Source organism: Ictidomys tridecemlineatus, chromosome 2 (assembly GCF_052094955.1).
Source record: "Ictidomys tridecemlineatus isolate mIctTri1 chromosome 2, mIctTri1.hap1, whole genome shotgun sequence".
Lineage (NCBI taxonomy): Eukaryota > Metazoa > Chordata > Mammalia > Rodentia > Sciuridae > Ictidomys > Ictidomys tridecemlineatus.
Window position 1 is genome coordinate 107,865,636 of NC_135478.1, and position 21,500 is coordinate 107,887,135.

Sequence of the window (21,500 nt, forward strand, 5' to 3'; positions counted from 1 at the left end):
CTCCTCATAATGCACATGAGGATGTGTGTACACTCACACACTCAAACACAGACATACATAAAAAATGTCATGGGAAAAAACTTGGAGAACAATGTGTGTTGACTAATTATATGTACTAGGATATGGTTCCTAGTATGAGGAAATAGTATTCTAGAATCTATAACAGCAGGAGAGGCCAAACTATGCTCCCTGTGGTCCTGCCCACAACCTTGCTGACATACACACCCTTTCCTTCTGGACATTACTCTGTAATCACTCCTGGGATCGAGTCACCTGTCCTGTCTCTTTTGAGGGCCAACTCTTTCCTGCTGGATCCTGGAAAATTTAAAATGACTGCACTCTGGTCAAGATAGAGACTGTGTAAGACTTAGAGGTCAGAGTTTGACAGGCCGCCCTTTTGTTTACAGACAAAGAGCCATGATTGAATGTCTGGATAAAAAATATTTTTTGGAAAAAATATGTGCTCACGAGACTACCAACTGTAACAGATTCTATTCCCAAGACTTGTGCCAATGCTTTCTTAAGAGTTTAAGAGCTTGCTGATAATCCCCCTGGTGATATCCCCCTAACAAACAAGCATGTGTAGCTTAATGTATGGACAGACCTCATAACCAATCCAAATTCTTCCAAAACAACTTAGTTAATGCAATGATATATTGAAGTTTGTTAAAAACAAGTTACTTCACCTGTTGATCACTGTTTTTTTCTTTAATACCTCAGTCTGCCTTTACCTTGATGGAACACCTGCTGGCTTTCTAATTGAAACTCTATTTCCTGATGTGCAAATCTGTTCTGTACCTGAATATAATCCGTCTTTGCTTTGAGCTTATTTCTCCCTTCTTGGTTGGCAATCCTCAGTTTAGACAGGATCCTGCTTCACTCTGTGGTGAGCAGGCACTGCCATACTCACAGCAGCCAACATTCATTTCCACCCATGGAAACCTCCATCAGTGTCCCTTCAACAAACAGAAATCCAGATGGATCCCAAGGCTTAATGGGCCTCTGGGACACATGATCATCTCAGCCCAACCATTTTCCCTAGAGCATATTTTTCCCTGGGCTGCTCTCGTCTCTCACAGTCTTGTTCCCACTGACTGATATTGAAGAACCATAACAATGTGTTGTCAAAATGACTTCAATTATGCCCCAAGTTTCTTCTCCTTAGGAATGTCCTGGGAGCAGAGTTGCATAATAAGGGGGTTTTCAAGGAGAAAAATCATGGGTATCAGGGTTCTGGAGAGGGATGTGGGGATGTAACTCCAAGTCCCTGAGGAGAAAGAGGAAAGGCACAGAGGTTTTGACTTCACTTCTCCTTTGCCTGTGTCCATGTGGTTTACCTTCCCTGGCCATCAATTGTATGTTTCTCTCTATCAAAGTATAAAGATAGATAAGAGAGAGAGGGGGGAGAGAGAGAGAGAGAGAGAGAGAGAGAGAGAGAGAGAGAGAGAGAGAGAGAGAGAGAGATAGATATCTTTTTTAAGTCTCCCAAAGAAAGAAAGTCTATCAAGTATCTTTCCAGGAGACTCACCTCAGAGCTGTCCTTTCTGGCCATCCATGCCCTGTCACCCCACCCATCTCCTCTCCTCTCTCAGGCCTTCTGGACCCTCTTGTCATAAACCTTTCTTCCTTTATCCAAGTGCACTTTGCTCCATTAGCTAGGGAAGGGGATATTTATTCTACTCCTTCCATGACATGTTACAAACAAGAACCTCTAGAACTAAGAGAAGAGACTGGCATCCTGGACTTGAAAGCATAATGAGAAGGCACAGGATAATTGAGAAGAACAGGGACTCTGGGGTTTGAAGACCAGATATGTGCTTCTGCTGTCAGCCCCATTTAAGTTCTGAATGCAGGGAGGTTCCTCCAGCTCTCTGAACCACAGTTTCTCCATCTGTGAAAAGATTAATACTGGAATCAGAGAGGAGTTTTTTAAATGACTTAATTATGGGGAATGTTGGATACATACACACAATCAGATACACACAGTTGCAGGGATGGCCATAGTCTGTGTACTGATCAAAGAAATGTTCATCTGAACATCCCACCCTTCTGTCTTTGTCAATACTGTCTGTGAGAACCTAGTGCTGGAAGGATGTCCATAGCTTTCCAATAACTGAACACATGATCAGCAATGCTTTACAAATATTTTATATCTTTTATCTGCTGAAATGGACCAAGGAGTGGACAGTCATATCTTACAGAAATCTAGGGACCATGACTGTAACACATAAGAATCACTCTGATTATACTTCCACTTTGACCATAACCCCACTTCTCAAATTTTGGGCTGGAAAGCAGCAGGTCAGGCTGGTGCTGCCAAGCATGAATCCTTCCCCCCATCCCCACCACCCCTGCAGAGCCTGGCTAGAAAGCTGTGAGGAGAGGTCAGTCTTTCCTCTGATCTGGGTGAGCTGAGCCCATTTTGCTCATGGCTTTCTCTCCTTCCTTATGGTGCTGGCAAAAAGTGACAGATGACAGGGAAGGAGTTTGGGTCTCATTTCTCACCTGTGTGTGTCAGTGTGAGGTGAGTACCTTTGCTGACCCATGACTAAGCATAACAGCTCCATCTTTGACATGTGCTGCATTGACAGACAGGGTGGCTATTGTCTCCTAGCTGGTGCCAAAGTATCTCTCAGGGACATGTGAGGGCTGCTCACTTTTCATGTCATTTGAGCAGAGATCTGACATGGCATATGCTGGTTCCAGTGGGTGTAATCTTTGGACAGTGCATCACCAGAGCATGGGAGTATGGCTGTCAGTTCCAAGGGCACTGAAACTGAGAACATCTGTAGGAGCTCTTAGGAGGCCAAAGATCCTGCAAGAGAGGAGAGGAGAGATGGCCTCAAGATGAAGGATCCATTCTGAGTAGCCCCAATTAGACTGTGTCTAGATTGAGCATAATGTTTGAATCAGACCCAGCTCAGGATACTTTGAAGGCTGTACCTAGGGATAACACACAGAAGTTCACTTACACAAAGAATGAGAAGGTGAACAGAGAGGGGTCCAGGCAATGATATCGATGTCCCAAGCTCTGTTTTGAAACCTATAATACAGCTGTTCTCATATAGGTCTTTCACAGGTCCTTTTGGACAGTAAGTATTTTGTTTTTTTTGAATTTTTTTCCATTGAGGGTTATTGGTTAACATTCTAACCAAAAATGAGGTAGTACAGGAGAATAAAGAGGAGGAATAGAACCCCAACTTCTTCCCCCCTGCTCTCAGCAGAAACTTACCCTTGGACCCCAAGGCCCCTCACCATAGTAACCTTCCAGAGTTTGACCTGTGACCATCTTTCTATTTCCTTTGGGCTTTGGTATTTCCTGAGCCTAGTTAAGCATGGCTGTTGACCTTCCAGGATCCTGGCCAAGGGCTGAGCTGCAACCCTCTGAGATCATTCAGGACACATGACAGCAAAAGGTGAACCACTGATCCAAGCCTTCCACCTCCTTCTCCTCTCTGGGACTTCAGATGAAGTTTGCTCCCATCCTGGTCATTTAATTAGAATGTCATTAGAATTATTGCTAAATCATTTCATACATGACCTTTTATTTGATAAAGAACCACCTGAATGTGTGGACTTATCATACCTTGCAGTGTCATTCAACATGATATTCTCTCTCTTCTATGACACCCCCTTTCCACAATAAATTAGCAACTGCCATTAAGAATTTATTCTTACTTTTTCTTTTTGCAAAATAATTTATATAATTTTGTTACAAGTTCCATAAGCCAGAGATGCTTGAGAAAAAAACCTAAAATCCCTGTGGTCTCTTTGAAGGTTGTGGGCTCACAGTTGTACATGGATGATCTCTGGAAGGTGGGTGGATATAGATCCCTTCAGAAAAGAGGATCCTTTCACTTAAGTAAGTTCAGGCCCATGATCACACCTGAGGCCCTGAGGCAAGTGAGATTGTAGAGCTCTCTGCAGAGTCTCCTCAAGGAGGCTGTGCATGTTCCATCCAGGGAAGGGGCCCAAGTGTCCCCTTGCCAACCTGTTACTGAACATGATCAAAGAGTCTTAAGGGATGATGTGAGTGGACATGGGAGGAGAGGCCAAGGATGAGTGGGAAGCCATCTCTGCAAGTTCTTAGGATGGAAGGGTAATACCTGGAAGAACTTATGGATCATGAGCAGTGGTGCCCTAGGATTAGGCATGAATCCCTGCAGTCATAGTGGAGGAAGGACACAGGCCCTAGGAGCCCTCATTATCACTTTTTTTTCAAATTAAATGATATAATAATAGAAAGCATCTCATTAATTGAAAAAAGGCTCAGCCTGAATCTCAGTGATTGAGGTGATTCTTGGAGTCTTGTCCTTCCTCTGGAGAAATGTGGAAAATGGGATCAACAATCATTTGTTTTTTTCTATGTGGTGGGAGAACACTTCTCCCAGAGAGAAGAGAAGGAAGTCCCTAGATTGAAGAAAGGACACACTGAGTTAATGGGGAAGTCTTCCGCTATGCACTGCAAATGTGGGTGGTGGATTAAAATAGTTGTAGCAGATGTGATAATGAGGAAGATAATGATAATGTTCCAGGTATTACCCTTTCATCCTAAGAACTTGCAGAGATGCCTTCCCACTCATCCCTGGCCTCTTCTCCCATGTCCACTCACATCATCCCTTAAGGCTCTTAGATCATGTTCAGTAACAGATGGGGGAGGGGATACTTGGGCCCCTTCCCTGGATGCAGCATGCACAGCCTCCTTGAGGAGACTCTGCAGAGTGCTCTACAATCTCACTTGCCTCAGGGCCTCAGGTATGATCATGGGCCTGAACTTGCTTAAGTAAAAAGATCCTCTTTGATGAAGGGATATTTATACACCCACCTTCCAGAGATCTCTTTTAAGGTGTCTGCACCACAGCTTTGTCTGCTGAGTGATTCTCACCCTACAAAATCTACTCAGGCTGATACCTGAGGCCTGGTTCCTCTAGCACCTGCAATAGGTAAGTCTTGTTCTATGTCCTGAGCTTCTTTAAATGTCCTGGAGAGACATAGAGATTTGGCCCTCAGACCTGGGTTACAGTAGCCCAGGGCATAGGATGGATTGTCCTGACTTCCAGTTCAGTGCCTGACCCTTAATCTTCTGTTCTGAACCCACATGCTGGTCTCCTCTCTTTCTCTTCTGGGTAGCTATATCCTCTGACCTGGAGTAGTAACCTCTGCTTCTATCCATTGATGGAGGAGACCAAGAGCTTGTCATTCCCTCTAGATGACACCAAAAGCCTCTCTCACCTGGAATAATGTGGACAGGAGTGCTGCCTCACTGAGCCAGCTGCACCCTGTCCTGCACAGCACAGAGAGGAAGCTTTTGTCCTATGCATGGAGGGACACTGGTGTAGTTCCTGTAACTGAGTCTTAGTATAAAAAGATGTCTCTCAGCCTTGTGTTTTGTTAGAAAGTGGAGCCTATTGAATAAAGTGTAGCTCTTCCGTAAAGTGTCCAGGGTCACAGAAATTTTTGTGACACATTTTGGGGCATTTACTGCCTTCACATTTTATGTAGGAATCAAGACTGATGCTTTCCTCTGCTCCAATAGCAGTAGCAGCAATGTCATCAGAACCCCTGATGCCCTGGCACAGCAGTCCATCCATGTGTATATCACCATCACCATCAACATCTTCTTCTTCCTCCTCATTATCAAGTCTGCTATAAGTATTTTACCCCACCACCCACATTTGCAGTGCATAGTGGAGGACTTCCCCATCAACTCAGTGTGTACTTTCTTCAAACTGGGGACTTCCTTCTCTTCTCTCTGGGGGAAGTGTTCTCCCATCACACAGAAAAATAACTGTTTGTTGATCTAATTTTCCACATTTCTCGATAGGAAGGACATGACTCCAAGAACCGTCTCACTCACAAAGATCCAGGCTGAGCCTTTTTTTAATTAATGAGACCCTTTCTGTTATTATATCATTTAATTTGAAAAAAATTAGAAAGCCATACAAGTCTTCCAATTTCACAGTAGATATATCTGAGGCCCAAGGAGACTCTATTGCCAGGATAACTGAGAACATTTCTATCAAACTAAGAAAATTACCTGGGTATGCTAAAGGTAGGTATTGGTCTTGTTGTAGCAGGTTTTGTATAGGTCATCTGGGATCGGGGAAGGCATGGGGCCAGGATAGGAGGCACAGCTGGGCACACACATTATAAATATGCACACATATACATATATGCAAACACTCAGATGCACACAAGGGCAGTGATGGTTTTATTATATGCATAGGCTAGAAGAGGGTCTCTATGTTCTGAGTAGATGGCTTTATGTTGCAGGGATCTGGTCCTAGTTCTAGAGCCATCCCCAGGATGTGTTCAAGCAGAACTACAGCCAACTTCTTTGAATTTTCCACTCTATAATGAGTGTTTATCTTTTCTAGTTGTCTCACTAGATTTGATGCTGCTATGACATCCAGATTCTGGGAGGAGGAACTTACCTATGCAGTAAGTATAAACATGGTTAACACAGCCTTAATAAGTTATGTCCTTTGACATACTGGCTTAAGTCAAGGGGTGGAGAATCACCACTCATAGAATCCAGGGATCATGAACACTGAACAGATGTCTGCCCTAATTTTCCTTTTGGTCAGGTTGTCTTTTTTTGCCTATGCCCTGGCCTAGAAAATACCAGGACAGAATGGTCCTGCCACCCCAAATCAACACCTGATACTTTTGAAAACTATTCATTTGTGGTTAGAGCTAACTTAAGATAAAAATATTAAGGTTTACATAGTTTAGCAGCTAGGATTAAACTTAAGAAATAAAGAATTAAATAAATCTTCCAATGACTCTAATATTAAGGATTAACATCACATTTTTGAGTTTTTAATATCTTAACAGAAAAAGCTACAATAAAAGTGATGCAAATATTTATAGAACATTTAAAATCAACACTCATGAGGGAGAAATTAAAACAAATAAACTATCTAACTTTGGAGTTAAATAAAATATATTCTATAATTTGGAAATGTAAGTAACATTATTAAAGGATAAAACCTGATAATAAAAAAAATAAGGTAACAAAAATGATCCATCAGTTTTGCTCTGTTTTTGCCTTTGTGATAAAAAAGATCTTTTGTTTTGATACAAGTTGTGAAAACTGAAGTGAGCAAATAAATGCATTTTTAAAATTATTCAAAAAAGTATGCATCGTTTGCTGTTCAATGGATGTTTTTAAATATTTATGCTCCTTAATTTTTTTCTTAAAATAATTTTTTTCTGTTTTGCAGTTAATTTCAAGTTTTTCATATAAATGATGAGAATTCCTACCAAATATATGCCTGCCAAGTACTGAGGGACACAAAAACATCATAGTTTTAATTTGTTTTGAGAAACCTCAGGTTTCAGGTTTCTCTAACTTGACAAGTCAAATTAGCTCAATGGAATCCTACCCTACATACCAGGCATAAAGATAAAAGTGCTCCCTCACTGTATGCCAAATCCGTCCTCAGGTCTAATCAAAACCATGATGCTTACGTTTATCAGCATATGAAGTCCCTCTAATCCAAACTGCCAAAGAGATAATTTAAAGCAATCATAATCATCTGTGAAAACATTCAATAAAAGTTCTTTCTTTTCTCCAAGAAAAGGTTAAAACATTATTCATCTTTGCTCTCCAAGAGATTGAAAACAGAATAACAAACATTAAAATGAAAAAAAAGAAAGAAAGGAAGAAAGAGAAAGGAAAACTCCCTTAATAAAGATCTGCTAGAGGTAGTAATTTATGGCAGCATATGTAATGTTTACGCTCTAATGGATCAAGGAACAAAATTGGGTTAATATGAAATTACATGAATGCCTTCATCTTAAGGACACATCACAGGTGATAATTTATCCCTGAATTTCATAGTCAAGATTTTCCACATTAATAACATTATGACAGTTTTTACTAGTATATGATTAACCAAAAAAAGTGTTTCCTTTCATAATCCTCGTAATCCAAAACCAAAAAAATATATTATTATAAACATCACCCTGACAAACGGTATTCATTTCTAGTTTGAAATCATACATTTCAAATGGACAGATGTTTATTTTCTACTCTTGTAGTGCTACTTTTAAAAAGACTTTTGTTTCTTGCTTAGAATGTTGATATCCCATACATTTCAAAGTGATCCATGATGAGTGTGCTTTCATAATGTGTTCCACTTAATGTGCATAAAGACTTAATTACCCAATTATATTTTACTGATTAAGTTTAACATTTCATAAAAATGAAATAGCTGATTCTTCTCTTAATTCAACCGAACCAAAAAAATATAGTTAACTAATTTGGAAGAAAAATAAATAAATACATATTTTATATGTAGATTGTTCAGGAAGAAAGCAAACAAAATGCCAATTTCACACATTGAAAGTAACAGAACCTTAGACTTCCAAAAATAGCATATGAAGTGCATATGAAAATAGAAAGGAGATTATTATGAACTTCAATACAATCAGTCATTAATAATGATGATCAGCTTCATGAAGACACTGGAGATTTTTTTTCCAAGTGAAAGATAATTGTGGGCTTCAATGAAAAAGTATATGTGAAGGTTATTTCCTCCATTTTTACTTGTGCAATGGAAATCTGCATTGCATACTCTATTTATGAACAAAAGAATAGGTATTTTAAAGTGAATAGACACTATTTCCAAATATTATTAGGAATAAGAGGGCACCACTGATTTGAGGTTATGTTCTGTCATCACTGATAGTTGATTTTGAGTTGTTCATCTCAGCATTTGTTCTTATTAAACTTTTATGGGTGATATAACTTAAAACCATTATTGTGGCTTATGGAACACAAATAAGACACATTCATAGTAGTGTTTTGTCATAGAGAGATCCTTCACAGACTATGTTGACAATATGGATTCTTTGTCCACCTGTACCTGGAATCTATATTGTAGAACAACATTGTTTATATCCTCATAGGTCAATTCTATGGAAAATTCTTTGCCAAATTTTCAAAGTGGTACAGCAAAGGACCAAGATTTATCAAAATTCACCTGGCTTGAATGTTTTCCATATTATATCAGTATAGTCAATCACATTGTGAGCTGTGCCTATGCAGAAACAGGTGGCAATATAGTGCCACCTATTGAATTATGAATAAACCTCCTGAAAATCTCCTGCTGTCAAATAAAATTTAGAACCAGGAAGAAGACTATGGGGGTCAATATCAGGGAAAAAATGGGTGGTATCTGATCTGCTGATCTCCCATTATTGCTAAACAGATAGATCCAGAAATAAAATGTATGTTTATTAATTTTAGAACATCTGTTCAGAACAAGGTTGGGATAAAAGAGCCTAAAACAACAACAACGAAAAAAAACAACAACAAAAACCACTGAATTCCTATCCTTGATAAGCATCACCTAGCACAGCTAATTTCCAGTCCAGTTTTCCTAGTCCAGCAACAGGTACCAGAATAAGTTCTTTAGTAGGATCCCATCTGTCTTTTAGAAAAACTCAAAATTTCTTTAATGATTAGCTAAAAAGCCAGGCAGAGAACTTCACTTGCAGTTTTCTTACTCTCACGGAGGGCACCCATGCCTATCCTGCAGCCCTTGTGAAGCTGAGAGGGGGTTAGTGGGAGGCAGCAGTGTTGCTGGATTGCCTGCTTGGCCCTAGGCATCTCAGCCTTGCTCTCCTAGCTACTGAAAGCACCGTGGCGGCTGGTTTCCTCCAGATGGCGCTGGTCGCAGTCATTCCCTCAACAGACTGCCTGCCCCGCCCCCACCAGCCTCAGGGTTCCAAACACACTGGGCTCTGACAAGTCTTCAGATACTAAACTTGTCAGGCCTTCAAGGAGTGATAGAAGTTGCTTTCAAGTATATGGATTAATAATAAAGTGCTTAAATATATATTTTCATTATATAATTAACAAATTTGCATGAATGTAAGACAAAAATATTCTTGCAATTTGTCAAGCTAATACTGAGTGTTATATTTGTAGTATATGAAGTTTGATACCAATGTCTTACCAAATCATCTATTCTCTGACACTGCCTGTACCTGGGCATCAAAGATATATGTAAATTGGCAGCTGTGCAGTATAAGTTGATTGGCTAGCTGGGATAAGATTTATTCCCAAGTATTTTTTAAAAATATATTTTGTAGTAAATGAATGTAATTTATTTATTTGTATGTGGTGCTGAGGATCAAACCCAGTGCCTCATGCATGCTAGGTTAGCACTACTAACCCCAGTTTCTATTCCCAAGTATTTATGAGGCTATTGTGAATGAGATACTTTTCCTGATTTCTTTCTCCTCAGATTCTTTACTGGAGAAGAGGAATGCAATTAATTTATGTATGTTGACCTTTTATCCTGCTACTTTGTTGAATTTGTTTATCAACTTTAGAAGACTTCTGGTGGAGTATTTTGGGGACTTCTAAATATAGGATCTTTTCAACAGGGAACAGAGATAATTTGACTTCTTTTCCTATTTGTATCCCTTTAATTTCTTCTTTTGCGGATTGTTCTAGTGAGAGTTTCAAGGACTATAGTGTATAGTAGCGGTAAAAGTGGATACTCTTGTCTTGTTACTGACTTTAGAGGAAATGTTTTCAGTTTTTCTCCCTAAGTATGATGTAGGCCTTGAATTTGTTATATATAGCCTTTACATCATTGTAATAACTTCCTTCCATCCCTAGTGTTTTGAACACTAGGGTTTCTCCAGTGTTTTCAACATGAATGGGTGCTGAACTTTTTTGAATAGTTTCCTTGCATCACTTGGGATAATCACATGATTCTTGTACTTAATAATCACATAATTCATGTGGTGAATGTCATTTATTGATTTGCATATGTTGAACCACCCTTACATTCCTGGAATAAAACACACTTGATCATGTTGTACTATCTTTCTAGTGTGATTTTTAAATGTGGCATGTCAGTTTGTTATTTTGGATTTTCACATCAATTTTCATCATGAATATTGGTCTGATCTATCTTTGTCTGGTTTTGGTCTCAGGATGACACTGGCTTATAGAGTGAATTTGACAGTGTTCCTTCCTTTTCTATTTCATGGAAAATTTTGAGGAGAAATGGCATTAGATATTTTTTAAAAGTCTCACAAAACTCAGCTGAGAATCCAGCTGGTACTAGGTTTTCTTTGTTAGAAGGCTTTAATTGCTTATTCATTTATATTGCTTGATCTTGATCTGTTGAAATTTTCTAGATACTCATGATTCATTCGGGTCAGTCATATGTGTCTCATCATTTGACAATATATTCTAGATTTTCTAATTTATTGATATAAATTTTCACAACAGTTTCTAATGATCCTCTGAATTTCAGAATTGTCTGTGGTGATATCTTTTTCATCTATAATTTTGTTGATTTGACTCTTTTTTCTCTTTCTTTTGGTTAATTTGACTAAGAGTTTATCAATCTTTTTATCTTTTAAAGGACCAAAAAACTCATTGATCTTTTGTAGTTTTACACTTTCATTAATTCTGGCTTTGATCTTAATTATTTTCTGACCTCTCCAGATTTAGCGTTTTTTTTTAAATTTTTTTTTTCCTCTAGGATCTTGAGGTGTAGCACCACCGTATTTATTTGGAATCATTCAGTCTTTTAATATGGGAACTCAATGCTATAACATTTCAGTTGTTAGAGTGCTTGCCTAGCATGTGCTGAGGCTCTGGATTCAATTCTCAGCACCACATATAAATAAATAAGTTTAATCAACAACTAAAAAAATTAAAAAAAAAAAAGCTTGGTGATATGACTCAGTGGTAAAGCCCCTCTGGGTTCAATGCCTCATTAAAAAATGTGTCTTTGAGGGCTGGGGTCGTGGCTAAGAGGTAGAAAGCTCTCCAAGCATGCATGAGGCACTGGGTTCGATCCTTAGCACCACATGAAAATAGATTGAAGATATTGTGTCCACCCATAAATAAAAAATAAATATTTAAAACAAAATATATCTTTGAGAGGATCTTGTCCATTATGGAGCTTTATACCTTTGTTTCCAGTATTTGGAAGGAGGTTGAATGGAATTTTCAATATATGACAAATAATTTCAAAAGTATGGATACATATAAAACTTTGTAACTTAGGAATTACTTTTAAAAACAAACTATTAAATGTTATATTTAATATTTTTTGACAAATATTAAATGTTATATGTACATTTTAAACATCATAACATAAATATAAAACACAAAATATCCAAAGTTAACACTGATGTATCCCAACTGACTTGGAATTAGATGATTTATATATATATATATAATAAATTATTATATATTTTAATGTATATTATATATTAATTATATAACTATTATATTTATAAGAATTTATAATTATAACATTTATAAATAATTATATATTATATCTATATACATATTAATTATATAAAATATATATTAATTATATAAATTAATTAATTATCTATATATATTTAGTTGTCAATAGACCTTTTTTATTATTACTTATAGGTGGTTCTGAGAATCAAACCCAGTGCTTTATACATGCTAGGCAAGTTCTCGAACAGTGAGCTATAAGCCTAGCCTCATATTTTACGTTTTATAGAAGAAAGTTTTAATGTTTTGACAATACTTGTAGTATATATTATTATTCTTACCAAAATATATTCATGAAATTTAAAACATTGATATTAAAATTAATTATTAATTTTATTGAATATTCTAAAACATTCCAGTTTGGATGACTATTTAAATTTTCAGGGCATAAAAGTTACACAAATAGAGTACACAAGAGTATGTAGTTAATATAGAATAATTCTGTTTACATTTAAAAATACCTTGTATTTTCAAACTTTGGAAAAAAAACCTAAGCAAACCAAAAGTACTTTGGGTCAAATTATGTCTCAGTACAAATAGTATATCAAATTTCAATAAATTATAATCCAAGAGCATTAAAAATATTGCATTATTAATTGTTAAAAAATGCATTTACATGGTGAAAGAAGACATAAGAAAACTTACAGAAACAAAAAGACTCAAACGTATTCCAACTTGTAAAATAAGAAATATAAAATGTAAAATATGCAAATTAAAAAGTTGAAAATATTGCTTGGAAAATTTTTATACCTTAGTTGAACTCTCAATTTCATTTTAACTACTTGACATATACAGTTTAATACTTAAAAAGATGGCAGCTAAATTATTTAATAATATTTATAGAATGCTACCTCTCAGGGTAGACATGTTTCACACAATAGTTTTAATTAAAATATCACTTGATAGCTTTAGTTACAATTTTTTATGGACTAATAAATGGATTAACAATGTATTCATTAATTTAGACCAATATAAGGAATAATCTGATAAAGGCTCACTGTGCAATTCTGCCCTGCAAAAGCCAAGAATTTGCAGATAGTACGTTCAGTAGATTACATCTTTCCATGTGTGTTTTTCATCAACAAAATGGGCATATAATGTCAAGCTTTTTCCTGGTGTTTTTTGTTTTTGTTTTTGTTTTTTTGAGAGCAGCTCAATGATTTAATCTGAGGTGGGGGTGATTAGTAGAATACAGATAGCATAAAGAAAATTATAAAATGGCATTTAACACCAATGCCAGAGCTGAGCACCAGGGCACAAACCTGTAATTCCAGAGGCTAGGGAGCCTGAGACAGGAGAATCTTGAGTTCAAAGCCAGCCTCAGCAACAGTGAGGCACTAAACAACTCAGTGTGACCCTGCTTCTAAACAAAATAAAAAATAGGGCTGGGATGTGGCTCACTGGTCAAGGGCCCCTGAGTTTAATCCCTGATACCAAAATAAAAACAAAAGCAACCCACCAATGCCAGTACTTATTGCATTAGGGTAATTACTAATTTTTGTCTTGTTTACTGTTCTTTAGAACATAAAGCCATTAACTTAAACTTAAGGTATTTACACCATACATATACAATTAAGCAAAATACATTGTTTCATAAATAACATGATGTTTTGAATATTGGAAACAGTATCTGTGCTGATTTGTATTTTGATTAGTGGAACAAGAGAGAACAACATTCAGTCAAAGGAGGTTATACTGATACAAAGCTCTTAAATTTCAAAATCTCTTCCTCTCCCTTTGTACTTACCACAGGCTACACATTGTCTTGGGAAAAATGTTGATTACAGCTTTATAAAGTAATTTGGAAGGAACCAATGAGAAAACACATTATAGGGTAAGACTTCATCTTGTTTTCAATTATGTGGTCTTGATTTTTCTTATATAAAAAAAAAACCATTTTATTACAAATATATCTAAACCATGAATTTTTGCAGCTTTCAGGTAAAGTCCAGTACTTTGTTTATACAAAGTCTATGAGAAGAGTTCAATAAATGTCATCTGTCGCGACCCCCCTTGCCCGCAAGGAAGACGCGACTCAGGAATCTTCTTTCAGCAGTTTATTCAGGCCCTTGATATTCTTCTAATAATTCTTCTAATAATCCTCGGATGCCCCTCCCAGCCTTAATAAAGCACCGCGAACCCCAATGCAAAGCTGCCACGTATACCCTTCTCACAGGGTGCTAGAAAATGACACGCCAACTTTCTCTGATAAGGAGCTGGGAACACGCCAACTCTCTTTGATATGGAGTTGTCCTTCACAGACCACAACGGAGCCAGCGCCATCATGTAATGGCGACCACAGTCCGCAGGAACGGCTCACCACAGTCATCTGATCCTAAATTATGACATCTTCCATTCAAGTCCTTAGCATAATCCCTCACCAGCAAGAGCATAGCATGGCTGGATAGGCCACTGATGATCTTTAAAAGAAGTCAGCTTCAAAAACTGGCATATTTCTGTTAAAGTCATACATTCCTGTCTATTAGCAAAAATCAGTAATCCAGTTTTTTTTCTAATTGATTTTTTAAAATAAATAAATAAGTGACAGCAAAATGCATTACATTTCTTATTACATGTATACAGCACAATTTTTCATATCTCTGGTTGTATACAAAGTATGTTGACATCAATTCGTGTCTTCATACATGTACTTTGGATGATGATTTCTATCACATTCCACTATCCTTACTAATCCCCTGCCCCATCCCTTTCCCTCCCACCCCTCTGGCCTATCTAGAATTTATCAGTTCTTCCCATGCTAAGCGAAGTTAGCCAATCCCCCTCACACACACACACACACACAAATGCCAAATATTTTCTCTGATATAAGGAGACTGACTCATGGTGGGGTAGGGAGGGGAAGCATTGGAGCATGGGAGTAATACAGTTTTTCTTAGGTCCTCATGCACTAATAGTTTGTAGTGTTCTTCTTTAGTTACAGAAATCTCTGTACTGTCCAAAACTACTATTACAAAGTTCTTGTTAGTATAAGTATTCCAGGAAGAATAAAGAGATTCTTGGCCACCAATATCCCACATTAGGAAATGTACATCATTAATCACTATTTCTTTTTCTTTACTTCCTATTGTAAAGGATGTATGTACAATTTTATTCATAGAAAACTATTAAAGGTGGGATATCACTATTGAAGTATGCTTTCCCCCTTCATGTAAATGTAAATACTTCCTTTCCACTATTTTCATTATTTTTAAAAGTCTGCTTTATTTTTTTTCATTTTTTTTCAGTTTGTCTACCAGATACTTCCCCAGGAAATAGATTAAATTAGCAATTAAAAATCAAGAAGTCATTGAATACCACACTGAAAAGATGGTATTTGAGCAAATTTTGAATGTTAAATTTTTAAAAAATTGCAAACACTTGAGTTCTACCAATTCTTGTTTCATTTTCTACTCTTTTTGAGTTAAAATGTGTCAAATATTGTTAAATCACACGTATGGCTTCTGTGGTCTTCTTCTTTTTCAATGTGACCAAGTGACTATTATAATTCTTACGTAGTGTGACCATTATAAAGCTAACCTTTTCCTTTAACCATATTTTGACACCACAGCCAAAAAGAGAAGAAATGAAATGGAAGCTCAGACAATAGAGAATGAGGATTGAAAACTGTCACTAATCTTCCATATTTATTATATAATCTAAAAATATTTATCTGAAGGAAATTGATTAGATATTTGCCCTCCACATCTTTAATCACACATAAAAAATACTTTCCCTTGACATGGAGCAAACCTAAAGAAATTATAAAAATATTGAAAAACTAACATCCTTTTTTCAGCAACAGCATATTTTCTATGATGTCCTCAAATATTTCAAGAATCTATGGTTTACATTAATATTGTGAGAGTTAAGTATCTTTTTAAATGTACTATGATTTTCTTCTTGAAAATTTTTAAGTAGAACCTATAATTTTGAACTCAAAAAAGAAAGAAAGAAAACTATTAAAGATGGTAGTTTTCCCCCACATTGTCCAATCCTACAGTGATAATTTTGTTACCCTGATTAGTGAACAGCCTCCATATCCTGGTGAAAAGAATTCCTATTCTTGTGCAGTGGACCCCCTCCAGCTACCTGGGCCATATGGCTTGGCCTCCCCTGGCTCAGACTAAAAAATAGAAAGAAGCATCTGAGCATCTACTTCTGCTGCTGTTGCCATTCTCACACTGGTCACTGGTCCTCTTCCAGGGAACCAAGGGCAGGCTAACACCCAGGGCATTCTCCTCTGAGCAAGGGCCCATCACTGGTGCCACCTGCTCCTGGACATTGTCACCACTTTGTCTGCCATGAGTTTCATGGGCCCTGGTCCTCCCCTAGCTCCTCGTAGGTGACTGCAATCTGGATTTTTCCTTGTTCCTAAGGTTTGGGAAATTTTCTGAGCATTTCATTGGAAAGATTGTGCACTCCTTTAGTTTGTATTTTGGAAACACCAATGATTCTTAGATTTAGTCTCTTAATGTTATCCCAGATTTCTTCAATATTCTGGTCAGAGTTACTTAACATCTTTTCTTTATTTTTGACTCTATGTTCAATAGTATATACTTTGTCTTCAAAGCCTGACATTCTGCCTTCAAAAATGATTTACTGAGTCTTTCATTTTCAGGATTTCCATTTGGTTCTTTTTAAGAATCTCTCTTTTTATTGAAATGATCGTTTACTTCCTGTATTTTATCTCTAGTTCATTTCTTAAATCTTTTAGTTCAATGAACATTTTTAACTACGAACTTTCTAAATTCTTTCTCCATCATATCCTCAAATGTGATGTCAATGGGATCAGTTGTTGATCAGTGTTGTGGGCTATTTGGAGATTGCTTGTTCCTTTACTTTTTCACTTATAAGTCTATCCATCTGCTGGGATGATTATTGCTTTTACTTTTATAAAAGGGACTATTTATTGAGCTGCTTGCTCTTAAGAGAACCATTTTGGGTGAATATCCAGTTGTTTATAGTTACTACACTCAATGTGTGTCCTCTTCTCTTCTCAGCATCAGCACCACTTGAGAGAGTGGTATAAACACTGAACCTTGTTTATACAATCACTTCAGAACAAACCATATATTAATCAACCTTAGGAGAAACAAAAACTAGTTGAAACCATTCTTCACAGTTTCTCTAACCCCAGGTATAAAATTATAGTAATAATCTGGAAATTGTTGATAAATTAATTAAAAGATTGCAAAGATAATAAGATACATTAATTAAAGATTGCAAAATTACTATTATATTACATAGTGAAGAAGAGGGAAGAAGAGATAAATTGCAGGGGGAAAAGGGAAAAAAGATAGAAAAATATCAAAGAAAAAAAAACATGCTGGTTGCCTTTCTCCTAGACAAAAAGATGCTGATCTTACCCACTGTTCTCTGAAGATCAGACCCTAGAATAACTACTCAGAAGTATTCTTTATAAAAAGGTATCTACCTTTCTTCAGATGGTAATACACATTTATATGACCTCTGTTTCAGAATACTGTTATACAAATTACTATTATGAATATTTCTTATAAGACCCTGTTGCACTGGAACAAAGAGCCCCTGGATGATGCAGGTGTCCTCCCACCTGCATGAGCTTCAACCTCCTGGTGACTCTAATGACCTCAAGGCCCTCTTGACTACAGAGTCCATCTAAGAAATCACAGTCTGGGTAGCATTTGTCAACAGAAGCCTGGGGACCACACCATGAAAAGCATCCTAGGGGCTGAGGGTGAGTCTGAAGAGCTGTTCCTCCTCTCTCTATCACCTGTGGGTAAGCGCTGCTTTGCACACCAAAATCTCCTCCAGCTAAGGATAATTTGCATAATGGGCAGCAATCTCTTAGATTGGAATAAGAGAGGACTTGGAGAAGCCAGCCCAGACTAGGTCTCAGGATGCAGACTCAGGGGAACCCCCACCATAGTCTGCACCCCTCTCCTTCTTGGTCTTCTCTCTTACTGCACAAGTTCTTCCTCAAGGAACCCACCCATGGAGCCCAGGGCAATGGGACCTACCTGGAGCTGGATCTCAGCCCAGCCTGACCCTGCCTGTGGAGGAGGGGGCGAGATGCTCAGGATTTCAGCTCAACACTTGCTGTGAGTCTGAGGGATTGTAGCTGCCAGGAGTGAGGAGCTGTTGCTCACATGCTCAATGACACCACCCTCCAGTCAGCCCATGGGACACTGGACTGACCCTAATAGGAGGGGGCTCCCTGAAAGCCCAGAGCATTCTTGAAGTGAGTCTGGACTAGGCAGGCAGGAAATTCATTGGAAGACTTCCTCAATGTTAATCCCACCTCTCCTTTTCTCTCTGTGGAGTTGCCTTGGCTTCCTCTGATCTGACTCAGCCATCCTCAGTGTCTGGCCATCAGTAAGACAGCTAGTAACACTGCTCTAAAGGCAAATTTGGGCATAAGTATGGATATTAGTACCAGCAGAATCCAGGCAGGCTCCTTTCCTTGTCAATTATGATGATAGCAAATGGCATACACTAACCTTGGTCTGATTTCAGGTTCCAACATGGGAAACCCAGCCACCCTGACCACCAGCAGGACCCAGACCACAGATGAGACTACTTCTGTGCCATAGCACATGGCAGTGGGAACAGCTGGCAGTGACTCATGGTGATACAAAAGGACATGTGGGTCAGGAAACACCTGCCCAGCATTATTCTGTTTACCATCCACTGAGGCACAGGCATGACCTTGGCTCATGACTTACTCAGCTGGTTTCCCACTACACCCAAGCTACAGAAGAAGAGTGAAGATACACACTGGAAATTGGGCTATCCCAAAGGACTTGTTAAAGCCAGGTGAGGTGGTGCATGCCTATAACCCCAGTGATCCAGGAGGCTGAGGTAGGAGGATTGCAAGTTTAAAGCCAGCCTCAGTAACTCAGGGAGGCCCTAAGCAACTTATAAAGACCCTATTTCTAAATGAAATATAAAATAAGGGATGCATGTGTTGCTCAGGGGTGAAGCAGCCCTGGGTTCAAACTGTAGTACCAAAAGAAAAAGGGAAAAAAAGATTTTTTTTTTTTTTGGATTTTAAATTGAAAGTCATATCATTTCCATCCATAATCCTGTAGCAAATAGTACACAGTTTTCTGGATGGACAGTGTCTCTAGAGAACTTGGTTTCTACATTATACACCCTCACTGTCTTCCCTCCATTTGCACAGAGTATTTCAGGAAAAGGACCTCCTTTGACAGGTTGGCCTTGGCAGAGAAGACAAAAGATTGTGAGCCTTGTAGGATGGCATGGACAGCATGACACATGCTGACCTGACCAAAGCAGTTCTCAGTGTCTGAGAAAAGATTGTCCAATAGCTCATACAATTAAGAAGTGTGCCCATGGGAGTTAGGTGAGAGCAAGGACCACCATATTCCTACACCCAAGAAGAAATGCCCGCATTTCTCCTAAATGTGATCAAAACTTAACTTTGTGTAGCACAAAAGTAAGTACATGTTTGTCCTTGTGGAGATAAATTCTGGAACAGGAATGTACTCATTTCATGGTGTACTCCCCTAGGAGGAAGGAAAAATGACACCAAATAATGCAAAGACAAGTCCATGAAAGAGATCAAGAAACCAGAATGTGTGAATGATCTTGGGATTCAGAGCTAATCAATGGCTAGTCTTTCAATGCTATTAAAGGTATTTTTAAAAGTTGGTTCCAATTAGTTTTACATTACAGGAGAATATATTTTGACACTTTGTACACAAATGGAGCACAACTTCTCATTCCTCTGGATGTACCTGTGCACAGACACACCAGTAACATAATCATTCATGTTTACAAGGTAATAATGTCTGTCTCATTCCACCATCCTTCCCATCCCCACATCCCCTCCACTCTACTCTGCCCAATCCAAAGTTACTTCATTCTTTCCTCTACCCTCCAATCTTAATAGATCAGCATCTTCTTATCAGAGAAAACATTTGGCCTTTGTTCGTCTATTCAACATAGTTCTTGAAATACTGGCCAGAGCAATTAGATCAGATGAAAGAAATTAAAGGGTGATGTATATGAAAAGAAGAATTTAATTAAGCACTATTTGCTGATGATGTGACTCTATACCTAGAAGACCCAGAAAGCTCCACCAGAAAACTTCTAGACTAGTAAATGGATTCAGCAAAGTAGCAGGATATAAAATCAACACCCATAAATCAAAGGCATGTCTGTATATTCTGTATATTTCTCATTTCTCTGAGAAGAAAATGAGGAATACTGCCCCATTTACAATTCTAAAAAAAACCTTGGGAATCAAAGAAAGAAGTGAAAGATCTATACAATGGAAACTACAGTACCCCCCACCCCTCGCAAAAAAATCAAAGAAGACCTTAGAAGATAGAAAGATCTACCTTGCTCTTGGACAGAAATAATTAATCTTATCAAAAAAGATTGGCCTATTTTGCTTAGCATGATATTCTTCAGCTCCACCCATTTACAGGCAAATACCATAATTTCATTCTTATTTAACACTGAGTAATATTGCATTGTGTATATATGTTACATTTTCTTTATCCATTCATCTGTTGAAAGGCACCTAGGTTGATTCCATAGTTTAGCTGTTGTGAATTGACTACTATAAACATTGATGTAGCTGCAGCACTGAAGTATGCTGATTTTAAGTCCTTTGGGTATAAACCAAGGAGTGAGAAAGCTGGATGAAATGATAGCTCCATTACAAATTTTCTGAGGAAACTCCATACTGCTTTCCATAATGGTTGCACCTAATTAACTAAAAAACTTAACACAAAAACAAAACTAAACAAACAAAATCACATAACCCATTCAATAAATGGCTAAAGAACTGGACACCTCACTGATCAAAAATATATGTAAAAGATTGAACATCTCTAGCAATTAAAGAAATGCAAATCAAAACTATTCTAAGATTTCATCTCACACCAGTCATAATGGCAAATATGGAGAATATAAACAACAATAAATGTTGGAGAGGATATGGGTGGGGGAAGATATGATGACCATTTTTTAATAACAAGACAACTTGCCTGGGTAAAAATTGTGAGCTCAGTGCAGCCAACTGTTTCTCTGGACAACTGTTTTTCTAGAATGTCCTGAAGTAAAGATTTACTTAAGTAGTATTTACTCCTGCATCCACCTGAACCCAAGTGTTCTGGGTTGGATATTGAAGCTAACACAGGTGGCCTCTGTCCTCAACAACAACATACACACACTGTGGGATTACAGAGATCATGAG

General features: G+C 37.7%; 2 protein-coding genes, 1 pseudogene and 1 gene segment (V, D, J or C); all 4 read right to left on the reverse strand.

The window, feature by feature from the left end:
- LOC101969513 (immunoglobulin lambda-1 light chain-like) overlaps positions 1-21,500 on the reverse strand; it is an 828,312-nt gene that overhangs the window by 64,176 nt on the left and 742,636 nt on the right. The gene's annotated exons all lie outside the window — the stretch shown is intronic.
- The window catches only part of LOC101960900 (immunoglobulin lambda-1 light chain-like), a 503,755-nt gene that overhangs the window by 59,408 nt on the left and 422,847 nt on the right, over positions 1-21,500 (reverse strand).
- LOC101962616 (carnosine N-methyltransferase-like) lies at positions 8,800-9,535 on the reverse strand (annotated as a pseudogene).
- LOC101960609 (ADP-ribosylation factor-like protein 5A) lies at positions 14,657-15,408 on the reverse strand. The gene is made up of 2 exons (XM_078039530.1): positions 15,185-15,408; positions 14,657-14,801 (listed from the first exon to the last, which is right to left on the reverse strand). The coding sequence occupies exons 1-2, from the start codon at positions 15,406-15,408 to the stop codon at positions 14,657-14,659; spliced, it is 369 nt and encodes a 122-aa protein (XP_077895656.1).

Coding starts and splice junctions, on each gene's coding strand:
- LOC101960609 (XM_078039530.1), bottom strand. CDS start 15,408: ATGAATAAAATTGTACATACATCCTTTACAATAGGAAGTAAAGAAAAA. Junction 14,802..15,184: donor TTAGTGCATGAGGACCTAAG/AAAAACTGTATT, acceptor ATCAATTAGAAA/AAAAACTGGATTACTGATTT.